The sequence below is a fragment of the Thunnus maccoyii genome, chromosome 4, assembly GCF_910596095.1.
Source record: "Thunnus maccoyii chromosome 4, fThuMac1.1, whole genome shotgun sequence".
NCBI classification, from domain to species: domain Eukaryota; kingdom Metazoa; phylum Chordata; class Actinopteri; order Scombriformes; family Scombridae; genus Thunnus; species Thunnus maccoyii.
Genome location: NC_056536.1, coordinates 13687311 through 13706313, shown reverse-complemented (window position 1 = coordinate 13706313; position 19003 = coordinate 13687311). Strand labels below are relative to the sequence as shown.

At 39.8% G+C, this 19003-nt stretch overlaps 1 protein-coding gene across 2 annotated transcripts in view; it reads left to right on the top strand.

Moving 5' to 3' along the window:
- The window catches only part of LOC121896372 (thymocyte selection-associated high mobility group box protein TOX-like), an 81796-nt gene that overhangs the window by 59659 nt on the left and 3134 nt on the right, over positions 1-19003 (top strand). For both annotated transcript variants that reach the window (XM_042410216.1, XM_042410217.1), the window contains 3 exons: positions 12633-12863; positions 16386-16466; positions 18263-18661. In XM_042410216.1, the coding sequence (XP_042266150.1) occupies positions 12633-12863; positions 16386-16466; positions 18263-18661 (711 nt within the window). The remainder of the gene's footprint in view (positions 1-12632; positions 12864-16385; positions 16467-18262; positions 18662-19003) is intronic.

Genomic DNA, 19003 nt, shown 5'->3' with positions numbered 1-19003 from the left:
ACCGGTATATGTTTTAACCTGGTAGATCACTGTTTCCATTTAATTACAGACTCCTCTACTGCCTACTATCTAATGAGAAGAACAGCCTTAAAATAAACTTTATCTAAAAAAAAATAAAAAATGAAAAAAATGTCACTGAAAAATTGCAGTTTGACTTGACTTCACATGCTCAGTGCAGCTGGATTACTTGTGTTTTTTAAATTGAAACAGCAATCTTTTTTCTCCAATGTAGGTTTTAGACATATCTCATATGACCTGCTTGCTCTGCTGCCTTTCACTGGGATAGATATGACATCTTGGTGACGTTCCCAGATAAATCACTTTTTGTAACAGTAGAAATGTTTTCTGTTGTGGCTTTTCATTTCACAAAAAGACAGATGCCCTTCAGTGCTACACTCCAGCACAGGGGCGAACAATGTGTCTTGTAGTTGTCAAGAGAAATGACAGCGAGATAATTGGTAGGGCACTCCCGTTTCATTTAAACTGAAACAAATAGGCTTCCAAAGAGGATTGTGCTTTAAAAAGTAAAGCTTTGTTTTGCGCAGCTTATTATGCAGGGTTCGGAGTGAAGTAATGAAGAGGAGTATTAACGGATTGAGCATTAAAAACAAATGCACATTCATTGCAGTTCATGAATATTCATGCTGCTAATTCAAATAACCTTAGGCGACTGTTACGACTAATGAATATTTAAAACAGCTTGGTCACAGAGATTTGAACACTGCATTACAGCTGACTTTCTGGGATCATCATGTACAAGGGTAAACAATTTGGCAAAAACAGATTTCAGTGGTGATCAAAATACATCTGGAAAACAATATCTCATGTTGTCACATTAGTTACGGGCCATTGGCGCTCAAAAGGAGAACGTGATGACACGCAAGAGGACAGCAAGGTGAAGAGTGGGAAATAATCATAATTATTGTCAAAACCATTAGTTGATTAGTGTATTAGTCAATCAACAGAACATTAATTGACAATTCGTTTAACAAAAAAATGAATTTTAAGCTTCTGAAATTAGATAATTGGCTGCTTTTCTTTTTGTGTGATTGTAAATTGAAAACTTATTATGAGCATTTTTCACTGTTTTATGACATTTTGTAGAGCAAATGATTAATTGATTTATTTTTTTAAAAAGTCTAAAGAAGAAAACAGTCTTTAGTTGTAGCCCTAATCATAGTAAAAGTAATCATTTATGTGCTTGCTCTGATCTCAAACCTTTCTGGTTGGCCCAGTGAGGAAGGGTTGAATAGCCGGAAAGGAAAAGCAGTCACAGCTCTGCGCCTAACAGAGGGGTGACTTACTAAACATGTTTAGATTTACCACGCTGGTTTTGAAAAAGCCCGGCGCCCTTACACGCTGTAAGTGGGAGAATCCTGTACGACCCACTTAAAAAGGGGGCCTCGGCTGCTTCCTTTGAGGGATCAGCGTGGTGACTCGTCCTCCTCGCCACCACCGCAACGCTAATTAGGCCCACCACAAAGTCAGCCTGTGGGGATAATGTCCCATTATTAGAGTCATTTGTTTCAATTAACCGCTCTGTGATTCTACAATAGCATGGCGCAGCCCAGCGCAAAGAAGCCATTACTCTCGCCCAAGGAACCACTGAGGTTTGGGACAAGAGTGTTTGTAAGAAGGTTACGGATACCTGGTGCTGCCGGGCTCCACATACTGCCCAGTCACTGTTGAGTTGTTTCAGCACTGAGGTAGAGCGAAAAACTCCTTATTCATACTGTATCCTCTCTAGAGCGTTTAGTGGCAATAATAAGGTATTAAAATCTGTTTACTGGCTCTTGTGAAATTTCCTGATTCCCATTCTTGTGCACTTCACTGGAAACCGATTGAAGATTAGTAGCAGGGATTGTTGACTTGAGCATTGACCACTGAGAATTGTGGGCTGTTCTTTCTCCCTTTTAAATGCAGAGAGCATTGTGGTTGACTGAATTACTATTCTGCTACTGTGTACTTATGCTGCTCTATTCATTTTTAGACTGCAATCAGTTACTTTCTGAGCTTTATGTATGAGCCTCTCTTTTTCTCTTTAGCTCAAGCATTATTCTCATAAGTCTAAAATCCTCATTGTAAATAGACGAAATCTTACTGTGTCTATTTTCATCACATCAGTGGACAAAGAAAGCAGATTGCTTTCTCAACAATCCTCCCTCCTCTGTCTGGGACTTGCAAAATGACAATTAGCCTAGTACCTATATGGCCACCAACAAGCAACCCTTAATAATAGCTGTTTGTACTGTTTGTGCACTTGCATACTGCCTGCTGTTGGTCGCAGCTGGAGGCTGAAAGAGCCTACTGGTTGCAGGTTGCATAAGGCATGAGTTTGAGGGAGATTATGACTGTGATTTGTTGCATGATGTAAGAGGAATAACATCAAGAAATTGTTCATGTGGCTTTGATGTCAGTCTTCAAGCAGCAAAAAACAGGTGAATTACGTCCACCAACATTAACTTCAGGCGATTATTTCTTGAAACGTCACTCTTTCCTAATTATTTGCATATTGTTTTTATCAGCTGTGAGCTTCACTAAAAACTACCTCAGTGTTTTTGCACACTCAAGAGCAGCAGTACAAAGACGCTTATCAACTCAAAAATGCTACTGAATACAATATTTCAGAGCACTTTTCGGTCCTTTCAGCACTAGATAATGGAAACTTCGATTGATACCAAGAGGTTGCTGCCCCGTGATGCCTCTGTTGCCAGGCTCTCTCATTGGCTTTCTCCCCCCGCTGCGCAGATGTTTACAAAGAGACATCACCAGCTCACATTAAAGGGTTCAAGTTGTCCCCTCGGGCTGTTGCTATGGAAATAACCCTGCTATGGTCGCTCATTCATGTTTGATTAATTGTTTTTTCCTTTCTGTGCTGTTGCCTCTACAAAGACCTCATCATGGGAACATTTTATCTTGAAAACAAACAATAGCAAAAGATGCATATGTCCAAATCCATTTTATTTGGGCTTTAAGATATTCTCTCTTCCTGCTTTGTGGACATTTTGTAGATGTTCTAAAGTGATAAAAGTCTTAAAAATGGTATTATATCACATCAATGTTAATAAAGTCTTAGCCCATGAAGCCATACAATCATAAAGACTATGTTTTATTTCATTTCCCAGACCTACCTGGACTCAAGATAAGCATTTTGCCTTTTTCGCCTCCTAAATTGCACTGTGTAGTGCTGAGCTACAGCAACCCACTGGGGCCAATTAGGATGCCAGCAGAGCCAGGAAGTGCATAGCAGATGCTTTTGCCACTATTTATTAAAATCCAATCTGCGGGGGCCCCTCCAACAGCTTGTTAAACTACCGTTAATCTAATTAGCTCTCACTTGCCACTGTTTTCACCACATTACCAAATACAAGGGCCTCGACTTTGCAATTTAGGCTGATTAAGTGGGTCCAGTGCTGTTGGGCAAAGCTTGTAGGGAGGAGCTCCTCAGAGCTGTCAGTCATTTTCCAGTCAGATAAATCATGCAGACTACCTCTGCTTTGGCTTTGGGCTCGAGTTTGAATTAAAATATCTGCAATGGGAATATTGGTTGAAATCAAATCCATATCGCTAGTTCAGTAGTGCAAACCCGCATGTCTGAAAACACTAACAAAGTGTTCCACATCATAAAGACCTTGTATATTTGTAATGGCATGGCACCAGAACTGGATACAAATTCCATAATGGGCTCTTTATGAACCAGGTCTATACGATTCCTACTGACGTCCTTTCATGTTTTTTAGATCACGACTATGAATCTGCACTTCCGGTTCATTATTGTTTGGGCCGGGCTGTATTTTTATTTGATGAGTGCTGCTCTCTGGACGAATGCCTGGTTCTACTCAGAGATCTGTGCGGTGGCTTTGACATGCAGTCCTGTTCATTGCTTACAGATGGGCTGTCTAACATGGAGTTGTAATAGTTTCCAGATGAGGAACGCATGGTATATTTTTTAAGACATATTTTAACCTATCAACCCTTCATGGTGAACCAGATGATGGGAATATACAAAGACAAGACTAACTTAGAGGTGATTGTAAAATAACTGACAGTTTGTTTACAATATGAAACATTTATAGAGATTCATAGTTTAAGTTGACTCTCACATTCATCACAATCATCTTGTCTTCCATTTATGGTATCTACATGTAATCTTAGTTTGGACAAGGTTGACTCATTCAGATAACAAACAGCTTTGTTTGAATTCTCATCTTGCCTGCCAACATTATATAAGGCCACAATCTTGACAGCATTACATGCAGGTGCACTTTGAAATGTTAGGTGAAACCAATATCTAAATAACAACTAAATGCATGTAATAAAAACCAAAATGTAAGCCCACATGATCCCCTACCTTAATTATGGAACTTAACAAAGACTTGCTTACTTAATACTCAAAATCCACTCCAGCATTTATTCTCTTCCGCTCCAAAATCATCTAATCTTACAGTACAATTGAAGATATCATGTTCAAATACACAATGTCAGGTAAAAAAAAATGCAGGATAGTATTATTTATCATAACTTTCTGCACTGACTGCATTCTCACACATTGCAGCTAACAACTGGATGGATGTTTTCACATTTTTATACCAGCTGAGTTTGTAGCCACACATGAAAGATGTGCACCATGATAACTTTGTGTCCTGGTATTTTTGTTGCACTACACAACCTTCAGGAACCCACTCCTTCCTTAAGGCGGCAAGTTACAGCTGGTGGTGAAAATTGCAGAAAAATTATATATGGCATCTTGAAATTACATTATTCTCACCGCTGCTGCTCTAACCATGGCCATTTATCTATTTATAAACCCACAAAGGCTTAGAGTCTGTAACAGCTGCACTAAGCTGTGCTGCACTCCAGTATGCTGGTGTGGAGAGGTCCGTGCTTGTACTGTTGAAGAGATCCATTCTAGTGTACTACAGACACATTTTTCACAAATAGCATTATTGAATTTCCTTGGTCAGTTTCTTCAAAATATATAAAAATAAAAAAAAATATGAAAATACAGTATATCAACTTGGCCTCTAGACCACCTGAACATAATGTGCCATGGTGAGTTTAGAGTCTGAGCCTTGATCCTTTTGTCAGAGCGCGTGTTACTTTTTAAAAGTGGTGGATGAGATCCATTTATGGTGAGATGTTGATACTATGTTGATCCTTTAAAGTGGCTATAATCAATATTTTTATGTTATCAATGGAACACATGACTGCTTGTATGTGAAAGGGGTTTCTTGTACTGACAAGCCCACAGTTCTTCAGTACCCCTCAGATCTATGGAACATAACATTAAACAGCAACATCTACTTAACTGTTTTGGTTCATCTCACTGCTCTCATCAATGATGTTTTCAGCAAAAATGATCTTAAAACCCACTGTATGCTACCTGCTCAGCAGCAAACATCAGACAGACAAAGTTAGCAACTAGCTGGTGAATAAAGTGGAGCATTTAGCAGTTGAGAGCTGACAAGAAAACTGAGCCAACAGAAGAGTGAATGTTGGACTTACCAGGCTGACACGAACACAACTTTAAATGAATGACAGTGTGGCTCCGTATCTGCTGGATGTGTGAAGTGTAAATAGGCAAGGCAGATAGACATTACTGAGTCACTTTTCTGACTCATCTGTACTTGTGCTACGGTTAAACTAGATTTGAGCTTGTCACAGATAAACATTTCAAAGGTTTTATTCGCTAAAGTAAAACAAAAAGAAAACACAGCATACTTTACCAAGAGACATGTCTCCTGCATGTGGTCCCATTTCACTCTCTCTCTGAGTCAGGTCGCCTGAGGTTGATGTTTGTAAATCTTTGGAAATGATAGAAATGAAAGCTGCTATTATCCTGTAATTGCCACACTTGTGAGTTGTGCCATCACCGTGGCCGCTGTCCACCAGAAGTTATATACTATAAATCTCTCCCTCCTACTCCCTATATAAAAACAGTCAGTTGTGTATTCTATAGTGAGCAGTAAATTAGGATTTTGGACACTTATGAATCAATATTTCACATCATCACTGGCTGTTCTAGTGCTGTTTGTATGTAATTTTCACGTCTATAAATTGCAGCACAATGCATTATGGGATTGTTAGCAGTAAATAGAAGGTGGTTTCGGACACATTGCTCTCAAAAAGCAAACTTAAAAAAGTTCGTTCTTAAGACAACATTTAGGCAGAAAAGTACTGAGAAAGACCTTTCTAAATATGTTCCCATTATAGAAAAGTCCCCTAGTTAAAACTACTTTTACTAGCTTTTTTCCCCAGTCAGTCCTTGATCAAAGATTATTTCACTACCGATCTTTGACTGATGTTCTTGAAATGCTGTTTTAAAGAGCCTCCTCTGTATCACACCCAGCTGCAGAGTAATGTTTGTTCTTTATCTCATTCTTCAGGTCAGTGTACATTCAGGGGATTTTCCCTGCAAAAAATAGCATATGAAACTGGTTTATCATGTGTTCTGTGCTGATAATAACTATGTAACGCAAGCTGTAAGCCTGTGTAACACACTGAAAGCCAATGCCATGTTTATTTTTCACATTTTACATTATTGTTTGGAACATTATGTTTACACTTTGATGGCATTTAGATTTGATTCAGTGATGTTTTCAGTATCTGCATCATGCTTTTGGTGTAATGGCCGTCACGGTAAAGAGAGAGTGTATCTGTGCATCACCTCTTAGTACTTCTGTTTGTTTTTATGGCCTTTTGAAATCAATACACCGTGCAGTACTCTCCACTCTGCTGCTCAGTGTATATGATGATGATGATGATGATGCATATATTCAGGAGGCTGTGATTGGGCGAACACTTTTATACTCTCCCATACTATTACCTGGTTTTATTGTCTAATTTTCATGTCTCTTAAACTCTGTCAGTCTCCGTGTCTGAGCCCGTCCTTCTTTTTGTTATCAACCCTCGCTCCACCTCTCCTCCTCCTTTTATCTCTTCGCTCTACATCAACTCTCTCTTTTCCTCTGCATCTCGCTCTCTCCACTCATTCTCTCACTCTCTTTCACTTCCTCATTCTCCTTTCCTCTCTCCATTTCTCTCTTTCTCTCTCTCTCTCTCTGCTGTTTTGATAGTGACGCAGTTATCAGGCTGTCAATTCTAATCTTGTCTTGCCAATGCAGTGCTGTCCATTCAGAATTACAGCTACCCCCCTCCTCCCTATCTCTCTCCCCACATTATCCACCACCCCTTCCATCTCTCTTTCTCTCTCTCTCTCAGACAACAGAAACGCTGATGGGATGAGCGAGCTAAGGCTGACACCATAGTTCAATCTTTTGCCAGTAAACTAGAAAGCTGTGTACAAAATATATTTAGACTCCACTGGTCTTTACAGGATATGGTGGTGTCTTACCTAGCAACAGCCATTGGCTGTTTTTGGTCATCTGCATTGGGGTTTTTAAAATGTAGCTGAAGTGAAAATGCTTTTTTTTTCAAGAGCAGTCTCAGGCTGCTCTGTATATGGGCTGTTTGTCCTCTTGTTTGGAGAAAATCTATTTCCAATAACTGAAAAAAGTAGAAAAATTAGTTTTTTATATCTTCTGATCTCATCATGGTTAAGTCTGGGTATTAAAGCATAATACTTTTTGATACACACTGCAAAGCTGTCATCAAATGACAAGTCTGATTCACAATCTTGTTTACCTTTTCTTTGATTAGAAAGTTTGATTTAAATCAAAGTGTTGCAAATTTTAGACAGACTTTTATTCAGGCGAACTTCTGGTATGGCTGCTTACAGCATGTAAATTTTGAGAACTTTGGCTTCTTTTGTTAAATGAAAAAAGGTTTTGCAGAAAAACATGTTTATATTTCAAGGCATCAAAAAATCTTTTGGTGTCAGTACAAAAACTCAGGTATTGTATTGTCACTAGTATTGAAAACATTTTTACAATACACAGTCCATAAGCATCTGACAGATTCTGTAGTATTGGTTATGCATCTCCACAGATGAAAACCTACCAAGAAATGTTAAGATCAGACCATTAAGACGTTTAATTGTGTTATCACATTACACCTGATAATGCTTCCTTATTGCTGCATTTTACCCAAATGACGTCTGTGACTTGACTCGCAAGCCACGGTTAAAACAGAGCAGGATGAACAGGGGAAGACGATGACCTGAAGCAGACCTCTGCACATGCTTGCTGCAGTTTATGTTACTGTTGTGACCGCACAGCATCTCCCTCTTGCAGCAATGTCATTTGAAACTCTGAATTGTAATTATAATAGTGAATATTACTGTCCTACTGGACATTGGGAAGGAGGGGTTGGGTTTTTGGAAATTGGACATTTCATATTAGGAGAAAATAGCTATAAACCATGTAGCTTGCATTCAGGGATCCAGTCTCTTGTTTGGAGGGTATATTTTCCTGATTCATGTGGATAAGTACCCAATTGTAGAAAAAACTGCCATCATGTCATGTCAAGATATCTCCTACAGTGGGGCAGAGCTAGAGATAAATGTCCGACAGTCTAAAATATGAATGGTAAACATCAAGATCCAGTGTCAGCACATCCGAATCAAAGAGCTACTTTACAGACTCACCACTTTCCATCAACAGTCACACAGGGAGAAAAATCCATCGTAGAAGAGGACCAGATACCAATCTCTCCTCTGACAGTATCAGAAAATAGACCAGAATGCAGTGCAGCCACATGATTTTGCATTATGAATAAGGGATGTGACTCTTCTTTTTCCTTACAACAACAGCTGTCACAATCGTTACTGTTCTCTTCACCTGCATGAGAAAACCGAGGATAATAAGCTTGATACAGTGTAGTGGATATTTGTTTATCCACCGTTGATAATTTGTAAAGCTGTCAAATAAAACCAGTGTGATAAACATTTTTTGTGATTAAGGAAAAGAGGAAGACGGAAAAGCAACAACTGTTTCCGATGTCTGAGTCATTTTCTTATCATAATAACTGATATTTGATATCTGGTCACGTAAACCACATGGGGCAACTGCAAAAAAAATCCCCTCCTACGAACTGGTAAAATATGAATCTAGAGAAATGCACCATTATCAAACTGTGTAAGAAAAAATGACTTGATCAGGCAGCTTTAAAATATTATCTGACCATAAAATGTCAAGATCATTAAACTTGATTATTTATCTTTTAATTAGTCTTTTAATAAGTTAATAATCAATTTCATTGTATCCTGCAACTCTACTACAATATGAAAATGATGATTTTTGTACAGTAAAGTTTCATTTATTGTACTCTTTTTAGAGGTATGTTGAGCGACGATCATTCATTTTTCATCTATAGTCTTTTCAGTCTTTCATTGATATTTCATCTTCCTCTGTCAGCCTCCTATAAGTTCATAAACATGAATCGTACAATAAGGGAGGAAAATAATGAAAGAATATGCCCCTTGTTCTCCTGGTTGATTGCATGTTGCTGCGAGCTGTTGTGTGCCATCACTCTCTCCACTACATGAATACATGTGAAATTTCCTGGAGATTATTTAGCCCTCTGTTTTTTTTCTCTGTTTTGTCATTCCATTAGCTCTACCTTCAGTTTATTCTATTTTCACTTCAAAGGCTTGGGTGGAACAGATGTCATTTCAAATGCCTGTCTTCTGCCTCATTGCCTAAAAGTGAGGGATGATTATTTTTTAATGAAACCAGGCATCCACGCACACAAAAAAAAAAAGAATATTACCTGTAAGCTGTGAAATAGACAAGCAATACTTTCACATCACCCTAAATGGGAACACCCATTCATTTCTACACACCACAAAAGCCATTTTGAAGTTGTTTTTTTTAGCTGCCAAATGTGCTCCTGGACCTTGAATTTTGATTAGTTAATTTCATGCTGTGTGAAATACAGTATGTTGTTTGGCTGCAAATGCTTTGCTGAAACAATGGGATTTTCAAAGGCAGTCATTTTCTGTTTTCAAATTGACAGTTAAAGGAGAAAACATGGCTGTTGCTTAATCCAGTGATAAGTATGCATTAGATGGATGTGAACGTCTTTAAATGTCCTCAAGTTGCTGTTTGATACTTGCGCAGGGACAAATCTTTTTCATGGTTTGTTTTCCCCCCTGCTGTGTTTTAACACTGAAACCTAGGATCAGTGGATTATAAAAGGGAACATTCAAAGCTGTTTAAAATTTCTAAAAATGCGACCTGATGAAACAGGAACTTGGCCTTAGAGATGGGCTCTCAAGCCAAAAAAGGAGTTCACTTTCACTTCACTCAAAGCCCCTAACATCATTTCAGTAACTCTCCATAACCCTTCAACCATAAATTGTGCACATAAACATCCTTCATTTGACATAATACCAATGTTGATCATTATATATTCAGTATGTCATTATATTTTCTATTATATGGATGGAAATTGGATTGTTTTTTCCTGCCTTTATAGCAACCAAGAAATCAGGTTAACTGATGTTCCACTGATACTAATGGCAACATCAAGCCGTCACTTCTTCCTCGCCATCCTCCCTCAGCCACATCTCTTGCTCCTTATCTTCCTCTCTTTCTCTCTCTCACTCCGCACCCTTCCTCTCCCTCTTTCTCCCGTGCTTGATGTGTTCTCTCCTCAGCAAAGAAGGCAATTTCCATATAGAATCACAACCAGGATCAGGTGACCTGGATTTGACTCCCCGTCAAAGCCCTGCACGGAAAATGAAAATGTATTCATGTGTATTGGATCTAGTACATCACACAGATGTGAGTAGTTTTTGCCTGCTGAAAATGTAGTGAGATTGCAGTGTGTTATTGTTGACGAACCAACTGGGGACATCCTTCAAAAAATATAGATTTAATCCTTTTTATATGGTTTTCTCAAAAAGTCGAATTTAATTCTTTGTGATCTACATGAAAGAGGAAAAATAAAGATTGAACTATTGAGAGAAAATCGGAAAATATCCATGAATCTAGCTATTTAAAGGTGCAGTGTGTAGAATTCAGTGGCATCTAGCAGAACGGACTTGGCAGAAATGTTATATAATGTTCATAAATATGTTTTAATTAGTGTATAATCACATAAAAATAAGAATCGTTGTGTTTTCGTTACCTTAGAATGAACCCTTTATATCTACATAGGGAATAGGTGCCTTTCCACAGAGCCCGCCATGTTGCACCGCCATGTTTCTACAGTAGCCCAGAATGGACAGACAAAACACTGGCTCTAGAGAGGACCTTTTGCATTTTTCACAAGTCTCGCGGCCACAGTAGGTTCTTCTACACGCTTGGAAGGCCAGGGTGAGGGGAGGGGAGTTGGTTGCAATCTGCAACCTCACCACCAGATGCCACTCAATCCTACACACCAGTCCTTTAAGAACTGATAAAGTAGTGCCAATGTGAAACCATACTATGGATACTATGGATTCCAAACTAAAGAACGACAGGGAGATGGATTGCCCACCTGCAGCACCTGCCGGAGGATTTGAACTCCCATCTCCATGACCACCATCCAGCTCTGTTTGTCAGGCTAACCCAGGTAAAATTAACTAACGTTACTGTAACTTACTTAACTTTAACGTAGCAAGTGTTGGTTAAGTTAGACTAACATTGACATTTATCTAAATGTTCATTACGTTATGATACTGTGTGCTGTACTTAACGTGTTGGTCACCAGTGCATTTAGCTAATGTTAGCTAAGTAACATTAGCTTATTTAATTTTTAATAGATAAATTGCTTCATCTTTTATCTCTGGTTGGATGTAACTTTATAACGTGTGTGTGTGTGTCATGACAGGTGAGAGCAGAGGTGAAGATATAAATATGTCTTCCATCCATTGAAGCCGATGAGGACCCATTGCTGTGGTGGAGTGGTCATGCAGGAGAAATGCCTCACCTTTCCAGGGTTGCACGCAGGCTTCTATGCATACCTGCAAATAGTGTTCCTTCTGAGAGTGTTTAGTGCAAGTCACACAGACGCATTATCACACCTCAATGAGCACAACTAAAGCCAGTACTTCAATCTATCTTGAAAAGAGCCATCTAATCTATCTTGTTGTCTGTACCATTTGACATCATGGTAGAGAGGTGAAAAATAGAGCCTCATGTAAGAAAGAACAGACTCACCCAATGTTGCTATTTTTTATTTATTTATGTAGGGGGACCTTATGATTTATGATTACCTTATTTAAGATTGTTTGATTGTTTGTTTTTCATTAAAACGACGTTCATTAAAAAAAGATGTGTGTCCTATCTGTGATGCAATAAAAATATCTGTTTCCTAACAAAATGTAAGGTGAAGTGATTCCAGTATGTTTTAGTGCCATTTTAAGTTTTAAGCATATTTTGGTGATTATCAATATAATATCATGAATCCTATGCCTTGTCTTTATTCACCCCTGTCCGTAAACTGATCTGTTTTTTCAGAACGAGCCTTGGCTGCTCTTCGCAGAACTCTACTGCTTTCGCTCATTCTCCGGTGTTCTTTGAACTTTCTATTTGGCTACTTTATGAACGGCACATGCGCAGTGGTTACTGCTGAGGGTTTATATTTATATATATATGGTATATATATCCAGTCAATGCATCATGTCCATAAATACACTGCTGTATACTGAAAGCTTTTATCTGTAGCAAAAAAAAAGTTTTTCATCAACTTATTTATGACCAGCATTGTTTTTCTCTTTTTCTTTCCATCTCTCCTTCTGCCTCCAGATAAATAGTGAGAAGCGGTCCTCAGCAGAAATGATGAAGCCCAAACCCAAACCCCAGAAGAAGAAGAAGAAGAAGGACCCCAACGAGCCACAGAAACCCGTGTCGGCCTACGCGCTCTTCTTCAGAGACACCCAGGCGGCCATCAAGGGCCAAAACCCCAACGCCACCTTTGGGGATGTCTCCAAGATTGTGGCCTCCATGTGGGACAGCCTAGGAGAGGAACAGAAGCAGGTACAAAACATGGGCGTCTGAAACAACTGAGTTGATAGAGGAACACACAGGACTCCAAGAAATGCAGTGAAATTTGTTGCAAAATTGATGAAAAGTTACAAGAATTACATGTACACAAGAAACCTGTGATGTTAATGTGAGATATTTCTGCACAAATAGTATGATATGTAAACTTTTACATTGTCTATACTTACACAGACAATGTTTGCCATCAAATTAAATGAACAAACACACAAAGGAACAATTTACATGCACACACACACACACACACACACACACACACACACATTCACAATCTGGTCGCACCAGTAGATGGTGTGTGTGCTGTAGCAGGCGAGCAGCCCTTCCTTGGCATTATGCGCTGTGTAATTACCAGAACATTGCTGTGAGATACAGCTCACCTTAATGAGCTAGTTCTTCTCTTTCTAAAGATAATCCATCCGTTTATCCCTACTCCCCTGACTCTCATTAAAATGATTTTCTTTCTAAATTTAATTCTAGCAAAGAGAAGGAGGGGAGGTGGATGAGTATTCTTTGCCATAAACAGTCTGTGTTAACAAAGTTGGACATTTTACAGGCAAGAAATGGTCAATGTGGGAAAAATATAAACACACCTGGGGAAATTTCAGGAGTCTAGGACTGATATGTTATGCAGTGGGTAAATACAAGCATACCCACATGCTAGCACACCCCTGCAAAAGCAAACAATCCTATATTTATACACACACACACAGATACACACAAACCCTCGTCCGTGTTCTACTTGTTTACAACTGTCACATGAGTTTTTCCAGCAGTACAGCGTCCATCAAAACTAAAAAGTGTTTTCCAAAAATATGTAGTGGAAAAAGTGAAAATCAGGTTCTTTGCCAAAACAAAACTCCCACAGACCCAGGTAGAGTCCACACTTCCTGTGTCCCTCCAGCCTCCATAGCTGATGCCTCCACACCATGCATCTTCATTGGCCCTCTGACAAGCAGGGATATGTGAAGTTCTCATTTCCACTCTCTTTATTTATATCTCTCGCCTGCTATTTTGATCCTGCCTAGAATACAGAATTAGTGCCTCCCCCACCCCACCCCACCTCCTTATCGTCTCGTCCTTGGATTTAGCTGAAGGGCATCTTGGCTATCCAGGAAGAGCAGTCTATTGTTTTTGTTGCTACTTAACGTCATCTTCAGCTCAGCACTAATAGGTAGGAAATGCTAATGATGAAGGAGTTATAGGAGGTCATATTGTTTTGCCTTGTGGATATTCAACTCCAAATGAAACCATGACTGTTAGCTTCTTCTGCTATTAGCAATCCTCTTGGGATGAGCAAAATTTATTTTTAAGAAAGGATACTGTGTAAAGACAATGTTCTAGTGCATGCTGTGCATTTAAAAGCACTACTGTATATTTTACAAGAAGTTAATTCTTAGTGTGGAACATCAGTGATAAAGGATGCACACAGGGTGCCTTAACATTAATGACTCCCCCGTTCCAAGTGCACACCTTCATCACAGTATGCCGAGGCATGAATTCAGCACGTTGTGTCAATGGACAGCGACAAATAGTCAATCAATCAATCAATTAATTTTTATTTATATAGCGCTCAATCACAACAAAAGTCATCTCAGGGCACTTTTCACATGGAGCAGGTCAAGACCGTACTCTTTAATTTACAGAGACCCAACAATTCCCCCATGAGCAAGCACTTGGCGACAGCGGCAAGGAAAAACTCCCCTTTAACGGGTAGAAACCTCAAACCATTTACAAATAGTAAATGCCCTCCTAATCAGTAAACAGAATATGAAACTCAGCAAAATAAGACGTCAACAATAAGTCAAGACAAAACTACATTATCAGCCAAGTAGGCCAGTGTTTCGGATCTACTAGTGACTGTGACTAGTGAGTGTGTCATGGTTGCTCGGCAGTGACAGCAGCTGTTGAAAACACCAAGAAAACATGTAGTGTCCTCGTGAATACCTTAATTTTTCTTTCATGAGATTTCAATACACGCTAATCTGTGTTTTTCTTAGTTAACAACTTAACTAATCACTTCTACCACAAAGTCCTCCTCCATGTCCATTCCAGTCCTTTTCAATATCTTTACTTTGACAAGCAAACACAGCCACTGAGCTGAATGGAAACTTTTGCTGTTGCACTGCTCCGCCACATTCAAACATGATGTAATGACGTAAATCATGTTTTTACAAAGAGTGTCCACACCTGCATCACAGGTAGCTTACTATCCTGCATCGTTTACTGTGTTTTTGGGTTGTTTGGCTCATGTCTCATGAGGCCCCTGAAGGCCCGAGACCCAAGGCTTAAGCCTCAGTTAGCCCGTGCATTAAGGCGCCACTGGATGCACATCAAGCTCTAAAATAGGACGATGGATCGAACCTCAATACTTTTTTTGTACCGACCAAAATGTGTCTATATAGCAGCAAGTATCGCTGGTATTGAATTTCTTGTCAGATTTGTAATTTTGTTTATTTATTCTTTCATCTGATGTTTTTGATTTCAATCAAAATTTTGTTGTTTTTTTTTTTGTTTTCAGCAATTTATTTAGTTCTTCAATGACTGTTTGCATTTAGGCAACATTTAACATTTGAGAAGTTTGGCTTCTTTTGCTATATGAAAAGGGGATTTTTTAGAAAAAGCATGTTTATAAGATATTAATAAAAGTATCGTTCTGGTATCAGCACCAAATGCAGTAGTATCGAAAAAGGTACAGTACAAAACATAAGTACTTTAATTTTTCCACTAACAAAGACACTTCTCTTTCCTTTTTGTTTTGCATAATAGACATGATTCTGCCTGTAGCCCTTATAGATAATAGCCCTATTTACAGACACTCTGCTACATCCTACACAGACACTATGTGCCTATTAGAGTAAAAAATGCCTTCGTGCAAACACACACACACACAAACACGCATCCATATGCATTCATAAACCCACAATCTTTATGCAAACAGCAGTTACTTGTATGACAACAGAGGTTCGTTCATCACTGTAACAATACAGAAGGCAGTTTCAAACAAAACTTGTACACAGGCAGGGATCGCTATCCTAATGTGCGAAATGACAACAACCATTCTGGTGTATCACTAATGTCAGTGTGCTGATAGGAGTGTTATTGTGGAGCTAAAAGCAGAGAGGGAGAGAGAGAGAAGTTCCAGTTCATTTGTCTAGGTGGATTGGAATGGAAATGATGTGTTGCTACAATAGAGGGAGACACATTGAGATGAGGGAGTATTAGTGCTGTGATGAGGAAATAGAGGTGTTCTGTACCATTGGCTCTGATGGAAAGGGAAACATTAAGGACATGTTCGTGTGTGTGTGTGTGTGTTTGTGACTGTGCATGTGTGCGTGCAGGATGTGTTTAAGAAGTGTTAGACTGAGATAAAAAGCGTGTGTGTATATTGAGAGACAGACGTGTGTGTGTGTGTGTGTGCACATTTATGAGCATGTCAACCTCTCCTCTCACCCGAAGCCTCTTGTTTTGATTTTTTTTTCCTTTTTTTTTTCTTCACAGGGTTACAAGAGGAAAACCGAGGCGGCCAAGAAAGAGTACCTGAAAGCCTTGGCCGCGTACCGAGCCAGTCTGGTTTCCAAGGTAACGCTTATGACACACAGGCCCTGGCTAAGACTGATGATGGATTGGATGGAAAATCCCTGCTAATGGGCTGGGCAGGGCTTCCTTGGGATGAGGTGGTGGTGGTGGTGGTGGTGGGGGCATCTGATGCAAAAAGAGCAGACCATATTTGGAACAATACTTGATTTCCATAGGGTGCGGATGCTGGGGGTTGGGTGTTATACTTGGTATGGTGATATAGGGTTGGGGGAGGGTTCAGCCAATCAGAGCGCACAAGCATATGGCCATAACATCTATGAGGGATGAAGGACAGAAAATGATTGCTCTCACATGTGCTATACATGCGATCAGATTTAGCTCTATTTCATATGTACCTAGAAAATGCAAACCCTGAATTTATCTCCAAACAACAGACACCTGTGTCACGCATTAGATCATCGATTTGCACCATCTCATCATCTACAACAGGAAGTAGATCCAAATTAATGCAAGCAATCATTGGCTTTGCTGCTGTTTCCACCCCTGACACCTTCCCGCTAATTCAAATCTATGACATCTTTTTTGCCCAGTGAATGATGGCGTCTTGTATAAACCCGCATAGCAGCATGGGGAATAAGGAAAAGCAGGAGAGGGCTTTGGATTGCATTGTTTAGTGCCGTCTTGTATTAACAACACACAATGTAGTGTGGGGAAGATTCCTTTTGTCATTCCATTTGTTCTGCAAGCAAACAGCCTCATTTCTCTGCCTGGGGTCCTGCATGTGTGTGTGTGTGTGTGTGTGTGTGTGTCCCTCTCCTTTTCCCATCTATCTGTCAAGGTGTCTATTGATCATTACCTCGGCCCCAGCTCTATTCATACAAATGGGCTCCATTACCTTCTAATCAACACTGATGGCTGGAGATGAGCAATCTGACAGCTCATCATAGGGGCCTCGAGAGGGTGTGGTGGGGTTGGGGGGTGAAGGTGGGGTATTTTGTGGGTGCTGCACCTGCTCAGAGTGATACTGTCCGGAGTCAAGTTTGGGTGATTTTGATGTTTGGTGGAGTTTTGTGGCGTTTTTCCTTTAAAGTATTGCAGCCCCCTTTTCAACCTCAATCCTGTTTTACCCATCTGTCAGCCTGACTACACAAGTGTGTGTGAAGTAGTGCAAAATAAATAGTGAAAGCTGTCAAGCTAAAGATAGACTGAAAATTAAATATATACAGTTTCATTACACAGTGGGCATCAATATAATGAAAAAGATTTGCTGTTGGGAGCTTTGAGTGTCATCTGTCCAGTTAAAACTGTATTGGATAGCTGTGCACCAGGCGAGAAAAGACAAGCAGCTCTCTAGTGAAGCCGCCGACGCAAAATTTAGACAGAATCAACCAGTTCATTTGAGGGCAGTGGGGAAAAGTTAATGGGAAATTTTGATATTGCTTAACCTGGGTGTTAATCTAAATAATTTATCTGTTATGACTACTCATCATGATAACTTGCTATAAAGATTTTAGAAATGCAGACTACTGGAAATCCCTGTACCCTTATAGAAAACAGCCACTTCCTGGTCATCTTGTCAACTGAGTTATATTTCCGCATAATAAGACTCAGATTGACAAATAACGGAATTTCCCCCTAAGATACAGGAAAAAGACTGAATTTTGTTTTTAAGTGTAATGTATGCTGTTATTAAAATGAGAGCAGTGATGTGTTATGATCAGAGCTTAATGAATGATGAGTAATGAGTTATTTCGGTATGTTTAGGGTTTCCGATCAGATTACACGTCATTAAGCGAGTGATTGTTATCTTAATAAAATGATGTATTTTTCATTCACAGACATATAATGACACTGAACCAAAAAGTGCCCAGCAGACCAGCCAGCCCTCCCACCTGCTGCCCCCGAAGCAGCCCCTGTACAGCGTGCCCCCCCAGCCCTCCTCACCCTACCTGGGCCCGCCGGGCTCCTTCCCACTGTCGGACCTCCAGAGCTATGCCGGGCCGCCCCGCCACACCCTGGCCCAGACCCTCAGCCAATCCCAGATGCTGCCACCCAGCATGAGTGCCTCTCCCCCAGCTCCCTTCCAGATCAGCCCACCTCTGCACCCCCACGCCCAGCTCTCCCTGCACCAGAGCTCCCTGCTCAACCAGCCAATCCGCATGCAGCAGTCGCAGCCAATCATCTCACACCAAATGGGGCTCCAGGCGCCTCTGCATTCCCCTCCTCTCAGCCAACAGGTTGGTCTGATGAAATACATACATCTGTTAAAGCCCCTCATATAATCACCTTATAAAGTGTGTGCAGAATGTACAGAGATTATTACCTGTAATCACATTACTAATTACTGTATATCTATATTTATAGTATTTATAAAGTACATTTAAATATTGTCAAATGTTTTTCATCTCATTGTATGGTAAAAAAAAAAGGTCTCAATCACATTTTTAGCAATTAAAGGAAGAAGATCAAAGCAGATTCTGTAGAAAATATTTTTTAAAACCTTTTTTAGCCATTTAAGTGTCAAACCAACAATTTTCTCCTTTCCTTCCGAGTCTAAAATGTCTCAAATCCAGCAGGGG